At 55.8% G+C, this 9,541-nt stretch overlaps 1 protein-coding gene across 1 annotated transcript; it reads left to right on the top strand.

Moving 5' to 3' along the window:
• Window positions 1-513: 513 nt before the first annotated feature.
• Window positions 514-1,590, top strand: GJA5 (gap junction protein alpha 5). Its single transcript, XM_011366270.1, has one exon. It carries the CDS (start codon window positions 514-516, stop codon window positions 1,588-1,590), a length of 1,077 nt encoding a protein of 358 aa, XP_011364572.1.
• The last annotated feature ends 7,951 nt before the right edge of the window (window positions 1,591-9,541 follow it).

The raw sequence follows: 9,541 nt of genomic DNA on the forward strand, positions 1-9,541 counted from the left end.
TTCTCAAAATCCTCTGGTGTAGCGACCCCCATCCTCCTTTTAACGACAAGGAAACAGACTCAGCGAGGTAAATGCCCAGAGTCGCATTTGCAGACTCCAGCCCCGCGTTCTGCCCACCGCTCCGGTGTTTCCCCCGGTGTGTGTCTCGGTCCGCCTGCATCAGAGTCACCTGGGCTGCGTGTCACAGATCCAGATTCCCAGGGGTGAGGGTTGGCACCCCAGATCTCCCCAAGGAGACCGTCTGGGGGCGAGAGCACAGAATCCACATCGTAACACACATCTCAGTTCATTCCTAGATCCGTTAGTGTGGGAAGCATGCTCCAGTCCCGCGAACTCGAGCACTTTGAATCTATTTTTTCTGGGGGGGAATAAGCGAGCTTCGTGGGTGAACCTGACTGCTCACCCGCACGCTGGCATGAATCCCTGGCGGCCCAGCGCTGGCCTGGGAGCATCTCTCTCCTCTCCTCTCCCCCGTCTGCAGGAGCCTTGGCGTCCGCGCCCCGCTGAGCCGAGATGGGCGACTGGAGCTTCCTGGGGGAGTTCCTGGAGGAAGTGCACAAGCACTCCACGGTCATCGGCAAGGTCTGGCTCACCGTGCTCTTCATATTCCGCATGCTGGTGCTGGGCACGGCGGCCGAGTCGTCCTGGGGGGACGAGCAGGCGGATTTCCAGTGCGACACGATTCAGCCGGGCTGCGAGAACGTGTGCTACGACCAGGCCTTCCCCATCTCCCACATCCGCTACTGGGTGCTGCAGATCATCTTCGTGTCCACGCCGTCGCTCGTGTACATGGGCCACGCCGTGCACCACGTGCGCATGGAGGAGAAGCGGAAGCTGCGCGAGGCCGAGAGGGCCAGAGAGGCCCGGGGCGCCGGCCCCTGCGCGTACCCCGTGGGCGAGAAGGCGGAGCTGTCCTGCTGGGAGGAGGCCAACGGCAGGATCGTCCTGCGGGGCACTCTGCTCAACACCTACGTCTGCAGCATCCTCATCCGCACCACCATGGAGGTGGCCTTCATCGTGGGCCAGTACCTCCTCTACGGGGTCTTCTTGGACACCCTGCACGTCTGCCGCCGGAGTCCCTGCCCCCACCCCGTCAACTGCTACGTGTCCCGGCCCACGGAGAAGAACGTCTTCATCGTCTTCATGCTGGCTGTGGCCGGACTGTCCCTCGTCCTCAGTCTGGCTGAACTCTACCACCTGGGCTGGAAGAAGTTCAGACAGCGATTCGCCAAGTCGCGGCCGGGCGTGGCCGAGTGCCAGCTGCCCGGCCCCGCGGCCGGCCTGGCCCAGAGCTGCACGCCGCCCCCCGCCTTCAGCCAGTGCCTGGAAAACGGCCCGGGGGGCAAGTTCTTCAATCCCTTCAGCAACCAGGTGGCCTCGCAGCAGAACACAGACAACCTGGCCACCGAGCAGGTGCGAGGCCAGGAGCAGGTTCCCGGGGAGGGTTTTATTCACGTCCACTACTCCCAGAAGCCCGAGGTGCCCAGCGAGGTCTCCTCCGGTCACCGCCTCCCCCACAGCTACCAGAGTGACAAGCGCCGTCTCAGCAAGGCCAGCAGCAAGGCCAGGTCGGATGACCTCTCAGTGTGACCGTCCAGCGTGGGGGCACCAGGACCAGGTGGGAACAGAGGAGGCTCAGAGAGGGCAGACTGGCCCTCCTCACCCCCTCTCTCTCATTCTCGTCACTGCTCTGATCCTTTCGGCCCCAGGTCTCAATGGCATTACTCGTGTATTCCGGAAGGTGTGCCGAGGGCTCTGGGAGCACAGTCAGGAGACATGGCCACCCACCCCGGCGTCTGTCCCTTCCCCATCCTCTGCCTGGCGTACTCAGCGAAGCCTCATCAAGCGGGGTAGGGGAATGGACCGGGCGGGGAGAGCCAGCGGGCTGGGCTCACTCTCTGTGTACCAGCCACGCACCAGATGGGTTCGCCAGGTCCCTGTGGCTTACTTGACCTGACCGGCCTTCCTCCAGCCAGGAAGAGCCCAAAGTGCCCAACCGACAAAGACCAGGAATCAAGAAACTCGCATTAGATGCACTCTTGGGCCAAACCGTGACGTGGTGGTGAGGTCTCCTTGGGCTGCCCTTGCCTGTGCCCCTCCCCCCAGCCTTCCTGAGAAAGAGGTTCTTGGAACTCGACCGGCAGCCTTAACTTTACAAGTGCCTTGGCATGTACGTCTGGCAAAAGTCCCACCTTGGTGATGTTGTGGCCTTTCCTTCTGCCAGGTTATACGACCGCCCCAGGGGGTTACGAGCTCCCTTAGTCACTGTGCACAGACTCCACTGGAATCCCTGCCACCACCTGTCATCCTGAAGCTCTTTTACAGTTCATCCCGGTGACAGAAACCATCCTTTCCCTTCCTCCCTTGGCTGTTCACCCAGTGCTCCCCTAAAGACCTTATCGACAAGAAGCCGTCGTCCTCGCTCAGATCCTGACCAGATCACCAGCCACAGAGGCCAGTGGAATTTCCCCAGGTCTTATTCAAACAAAGAGGACATTGTGCTTCTCAGATTCCCCTTGGGAAAAGAATAATTTTGCTGTGAAGATGAAAATTAAAGAGGAGAGAAAATACTGGAAATGGACTTTTCCCTCCTATTTATTTCCCTCGCTGACGGCCAACCGAGAGCGCCAAGAGGAGGTGTGGGGACAGCCAGGAGGCCCCCTGATCTCTCTCTCCCTGGAGGACGGCGGCCATGAAGCGTAGGGGGATCTCCAGCTCTCTCGGCAGGGTTCCCGTTTAAGAGCACAGAGATTCCTGCGTCTCCCTGGTGCTCCTAAGGGACTGCCAGGTGGTGACGGCGGAAAAGCCCCGCCTTCCCCAGGGACTGGCCTGGTTTTTCCATCCGGTCCATCCATAAGGGGCTGCCATATTGGATGAAGGTAAAGGATGCTCAGAATTGGATACTGAGACATATAGGGAGATGGTTACTTTTTTAAATGCGTGTGTGTGTGTGTGTGTGTGTGTGTGTGCGCGCGCGCACGCGCGTGCGCACACGCTCCTGCTGTTTGGGGGGCGGGTGAAGGGGAGGGGAGACCTCAAATAAGAAAAGGAAACCTTGGAGAAATTGTGTCTTGCCGCCCTTCCCTGCAGCTGCACTGTAAGGAGCTAAGCCTCCCGGTTTTCCGTGTCATCTGTCTGAACAGACAGGCGCACGAGGCTGGGACAGGGGAAGGTGAAGGTGCAGAAGGCGGCTGAGCCTCTGCCCCACCTGCCCATCTCCTGGCCCCTCTGCTGATATTTGGACGTTGCTGACGGGCGAGAAGAAGGACGAGGCTAGAGAGGTGGAGGGAACCGCCCGGGATGCCGTCCGGACCGGATCCCAGGTCCCCGGAGGCGATGCCGTTTCGTCTCTTGTCTGGCGCTGGCATGAAGACTCCAGAACAAAACCAAACAGACTCTCCGCCCCCGAAATGTGTTTGTGTTATGAAATGAGCGGTCTAGAATGAGAGAGTCCACGAGATCGGTGTTCGATGATAGGGCTCTCAGGAAGGAAAAAGGAAATATTACGTGTAGTTTGTCTCAATAAAGGCTGGCCTTACCTCTGTCTCTCCTTGTGTCCCTTTCATGCTGTGACGACCGGGGAAGGATGGCGGATTTGGGTGGGGAGGGATGCACTTGAACCTCCCCCGCCCCATCAGTCAGTCGGCAAAGCAAAGCTTCCGAGTCAGGCAGGCGAGGGTTAAAATCCCAGTTGATGGTTTACAGCCGGACTCCAGCAAGCCACTCAATCTCGGAGCCTTGGTTTCCCCACCTGTAAGGTGAATCTAGTAATATTTTACCTCATAGGGCTGTTACATGACAGACCTTTCCGAAAGAACTCAGCAGAGTGCCTGGGAAATAACAGTCTGTCATTAAATGGTAATTGTTGTTATCGTTGCTATGATCATCTTTATTGTTTTTGTTACGATGTTGACTACACAGTATTAGAAAACCTGGTATGTTGACAGCTGATTCCACAACTCCCCTTCGTGGGGCGCACAGTCTACCCAAGGTAATCAGATACCCGACGTAGAGGAAACAATGAAAATAGAATTAAATGCGAATTCATTTATGATCGATTCTAAGAGCCATGAGGCTCCAAGAAATGATACATATGAAAAGAACTAGGTAGCGGAGGAGCAAGACCTCACCTGGGCCTTAAAGAGTGGCTCGGGCTGTAAGAAGCAGAGACCCCAAGGACGACCCTCTGAAGCGGGCCCCGGCACCCCCATTTCGTAGACGTGGAAACCGAGGTTGGAGGCGGCTTCCTGACAGTGGGGCGGCTTTTCACCGGCCTCTCTGACTGGGATCGCGTCTTGTCGGAAGAGAAAAAGTGATTCTCGCTACAAAGGGTCAAGAGACCCCTCCCCGCCCTCGCCCTTCTCCAACCAACGGGTGCCCTTTCCTAGAGAAAGAAACAAAGGCCGGGAAAAACAAATACGAGCGTCCTCTGAATGGTCACTCGGTCTTGCTGATCAGGGCCGGAAAGCTTTTTTAAGGCGTGCTCGCAGAGAGAGGTGACACTAGCGTCAGACTCGGCGCCCCGATACCCATCTGCGCAACGGCAAGGTGCTCGGCTCACAGGCGCCTGAGTGTGGTTCAACTGCAAAAGGCATCTGGGAGCCTTTTTTTTTTTTTTTTTTTTTTTCCTCCTAGAAATAAAGAAGTGCAGCTCACGGTTTTATAAACACAGCTATTAACATTTAACGGTTTATATTCCACCCAGACTGCAAAAGCCAAGAGACCTGTTTTATGGTAAGATTTCAACCTCCGGCATCTGCTCTTAGTTTCTCTTCCTCTCTCGCCATTAAAGAGGGTGAGCTGGATAATAACGTAGTGAACAAACTCTAAGCTGTAGGCTCCTGCCGCCTCTTTCCTTAATTTCCTCCCTCCAGTGCCAGATAAGACTAGAATGTCTACCTCTGGTGTTTCAGCCCCATGGCTAAAATGTGGACGTGGTTAAATGTGAATCACACTCCTATGAAGAGTCACAGCGTGAGTGAGCTTCGGATTTCTTCCTCAGAGCAAATCGTGATAGCAGAGAAATCAACAAGGGGGCAAAGGCACTCACTCGGGAGGCATCTCGAAGGACTGCTTTCACGGAATGTAGAGGGGAATGAAACCGGGGGCCGGAGGGGACTGCCGAAGATAAGCTGCCCACTCCCCAATCTTCAGCGGACTCCGGAAGCCCCCAGTAGGTCCATGTATTGACCTTGACAATAAGCAGGATTTCCAAATGATAGGTATGTGAATAGAATAGGATCAGTTGGTCACCTGATGGGCAACAGAAATGGGTACGGTCCATAGATTTTTCAATTATCGTTTCATTTGGAAAAGAGAAAAACGTTCCTTCGACGAACAGTTACTGAGCACTGACGCTGGGCTAGTGACCATGCTAGACTTTAGGGATACGGTTTTATAAAACGGACATGGTTCCTACCTCCTGGAGCTTCCGGGGTGGTGGGGAAGACACCTTCACCCGAGTAAACAAACACAATAATTCTAAATTGCGTGAAGTGTCAAGAAGGGCACAGATCGGGGGCTGGGAAAGGTGGGCAAGGAATCTTCTTCAGACAAGGCGGGTGGAAAGCCTTTTCTGAGGAGGTAACATGATGCCAAGATCTGACAGCTGAGAAGACACCGGGCACCGATCAGGAGGAGAAGAATCCAGGTGGAGGAACCCAAACCCCAGGGCACAGTTGTCCCTGACCGCAGTCTGGTCCAACATTTCTGAGAGACACAGAAGTCAAGTAACACCTAGTTAGCACCCAAAACAACACTGGCACCAACTGTCACAACACACACAAACTTCCTTCGGCAAAAGCCACGAGGGATAGAGAAATCTTTTCACTCAGAGAAGGAAAGAAGCATAGAAAACGTCTTAATTAAAACAAGTCCATCTTATATGTTAAGATTCTAAAAAGCCTTATCTGATGTTGCAACTATTATTTTCACCAGTATAGATTCTTGCGACATGCCTGGGGACTTCTAAACTAGGCCTGTATCCTGGAGTCTGGGCTGGCCTGTGTCCAAAGGGGCTGGGAAGGAGCCAGCAGGGCATGGTCCAGAGGCGCCCGGCATGGTAAAGTCAAAACAGCCAGAGGTCAAGTGCATGGGGGGGTTGGGAGTGAGGAAGGACGGGGAGCGCATGAGCAGGGAAGCCAGGCCACCAAGTTCTGCAAGACACTAGGCAGGCACTGTCGGGGACATCTCTCAGCTGGACACAGGGCCATAGCCCCTGATCTGGACTGGGAGCTGGACCTCCAGACTCAGAGGCAGGAGTCTGACATGTGCAGAGCCGAGCTTCGTCCTGGGACTGGGTTCCTGGGCGGGGCCCTGCGCCATCGTGGACGGAGCGCAGGGTGGGGGCCCATCACCAGAATTACGGCGGGGTGCTGACGAATAAGCTTGTTGCTGCTGATAGATGTGATTTTAACGGATGCCTTCAATGCCTTAAGCCAAAGGAATGACCAACAACAGTGTGACTCTCAGGCACCTCGTCAAGCACCGTGGTGGGTGGGGAGGTGGTTTTTGGCGTGGAACCTAACACCCCACGTTGGCACCTGCTTCCTTCAGCTCATGTAAGGCCAGCACAGCCTGGGAGGTCATGGCTTGGAGATGAGGCTTAAGTCCCCTCTGTCCCTTCAACCTGGCCGACTTTCCATTACCCTGATTCAAGACTCTTCTGGGGCGGGTCACCTTATCTTGCTCACGAGAGCTTCCTCAGAGAACCTGCCAGCAGCCTGGCTTGATCTGGGCAGGAGGGCTTGCTGCCCTGGGCTGTGCCGCATCCCCTTAGGACTTCCCAGGACTTGACTTTAAATGGGCTGAGCTATAACTTGGAGGGGTTTAAGCTTATAAATGTTCGAGGTAAAATCGCGTATGTGGAAACTAGTGTAGGAACTTGTGTAGGGTGTCGCTGGCTGAGGAAATGTCAATTTTATAGAAACCCACATATTTTGGTAGCAATTAAGAAAAAAGCTTGCAATTGTTAAGTGCTTTTTTCTAGGGGCTTCACAGCTAGTCAGTGGTAGAACAGGGATTCAAACACCCATCTCTCTGTCTACACTATACTTCTCTTAAGTGTCTGTCATATATTCTTAAGTAAAGAGGCAAAATACAAAAACTGAACATACGCCATGTTTACCATGTGCAAAAATGAGTATTTATAAGGGCAGAGGCCTGACAGGAACAAAGATGGTGGCATCTTTGGTGGGTCCATGGTGGTGCTTTAACTCTCCTTATTTTCTAAACTATGTTAATGTTATCGTGTTTGTTTTTGTAATTAAAAAATTTAAAAATACATTTATGTTCAACCTTTGGGCTAAATTTGGTGTCCCCCCTGGGCGGCTGCCAGGAGCTCCCTCTTCGTTTCCCGTAGCACTCACGCCTGGGAAAATTTTTCTTTGTTTGGGCTCTGACTGCCACCCTTAAATGGAATAAGATCAGCAGGAGGCACCCACCCCGGGGTCCGGGTGGCCGACTGGGTGACGGCGGATGGTCCGCCCGCTGTGCCTAGGAAATGGCCGAGTGTTCGAGTGAGTATGGGACGCATGGCTCGCACCCCCGGGCCCTCGTGCCCCTCGGTGTGGCGAGTGTGGTGGGCACTCGCTTCACGCCCAGCCAGGGCCACCGGCCGGGCGCGCCTGGGCGGGCTGGGCAGATCCAGGGAGGGAGAAGCCGGCCCTCAGGGGCGCAGACTCGGCAGGCGGGGACAGCCAGGCCACGTTACAAGGGACAAGCTCAGTGTGGTAAGAGGGAGAAAAGCAGGGAGCAGGAAAGCTCAGGAAAAACGTCCCAGAGTTGGTGGCACCTGAAACTGGCTGTAAAAGATGAATAATATCCTCTTATGTAGAGAAGAGAAGACTTGCTAGGGAGAGAAAGCAACATGGATTCCAACACGCACACCCCGGTGACAGGAGCCCGGGGTACGATGTCCAGAGCGGGGAGGAAGCTGGAGGGGCAGCGAGGCCCCCGGGAAGCGCCCGCGCACATGCCGAGGATTCTCGAAGTGGTGCCTTCACTCTGTGGGCAGTAAGTTCCTGAGTGTCTTTGGGGAGTGGGGTGATCGGCGCTGAGGTTGACTGAAGGCAGCAGTGGTCAGTGGGCTGCAGAGGGAGGACCCTGGAGGCTGGGAGGTCGTGGTCGTCCATGAGGAGCCTTTTGAACTAGGGGTGAAGCGAGTGGACACAGAGAGAGCCACAGCCGCTGGGACTTGGGGGTTGGCTAGGTATGAGGGGAAGGAAGGAGGTCAGGGGTGAATGAGAGGTTCCAGGTCCCTGTGGCCATGCGTTCGTTTACTCCATGACATTCATTTCATTCATTTATTGCACATAACCACAGTGTGGACCCGCTCTGCGCCCCACATGGCACCAGGACCTAGGGATCTGTGGAGGGAACCCAAGGTAAGACTGGTTGTCACGCAGCAGAGGATGGCGGGTCTATCAGACCCCCCTGAGGCGTCGCCTCAGGCTCTCGGCCTCCCTGCCTTTCATCCCTGCCGGTGGCTGTGGCCCAACTTCACACAGGTGCCCCGGGCTGCACGGGGCCTCCCTGGGGTTCCCCGACAGCCACAGCGGTGGAGCTCCACTCAGCACCCACACCAGCGTATGAACAGCCTGGAGGTGTGGGGCGACGGTGGTGCCGGGGTTTGGTTATGGGGCTTCCCCAGGGCGTGGTCCTCTGCAGAAGGGCACCAGCCTCGCTTCGCAGAGCCCAGCTTGATGACACGCCTCCTACTGATCCTGCCTCCTTCTCCCTCTCGCCCTGTGTTCCCCACTCTGGCCCCTGGAGCTGTACACCCCAATAACATGTTAGCACGTCAGCCTCTGCCTCACCTCGGCTTCCCAGGGGACGCAGGCAGAGCCAGGGAGTCCGGTTTGAAATCTGGCTGTCCTCACTCTACTCAGAACGCACAGCGCTCAGCGGAAGCTGGAGCTCAGGCTGGAGGCAACACTTCACTTCTAGAACAAGCACAGACCAAGAGTCCTGGCATTTGATAGTCGTCAGCCGCTGTATGGATTCCCGGTTTCTTGTGTGTTCGTCGTGTCTGCCCGGATAGATCGCTGCCTCCCAGACCCTGGGCCTCACAGCCTCTAGGGCGATGCAGGGCGGGCAGAAGATGCTGGAAAACACCTGCCAAGGTGAACTGAAATGGCTCTCTGTTATTTCCCTGGATCCCACATTGCCTTCTGTGGCCTTATTTTATTTACAAACGAGTCCAAGAGGGTCTTTCCTTCCTCTCCGTGGACTGCCGTGCAAGGTGACACAGCACGCAAGGTCCCACTGAGGGTGGCAGTGTGGCCACACTCCCGGAGACACTGTGCGACTGCAGACGGCTCTACCCATAGGGCTCCCCGTCCCCAGGCAGTGGACTTGGGACGTCTGCCTGGCGGGTGGCCAGGTGGGCTGCTGCTGTCATGCCCCGTGCCCCCCTCTCCGGGACACCCCCCGTTCGCCCACCCTCCAACTACTGACAACCCAGGACAGCCCTCCAGTTTTGCTTGAATTTTCAGTGGAGAAGGACGTTAAGGTGCAGAAAAAAATGATTGTCCCCTCTTCG

Source organism: Pteropus vampyrus, unplaced genomic scaffold, assembly GCF_000151845.1.
Source record: "Pteropus vampyrus isolate Shadow unplaced genomic scaffold, Pvam_2.0 Scaffold6, whole genome shotgun sequence".
NCBI lineage: Eukaryota > Metazoa > Chordata > Mammalia > Chiroptera > Pteropodidae > Pteropus > Pteropus vampyrus.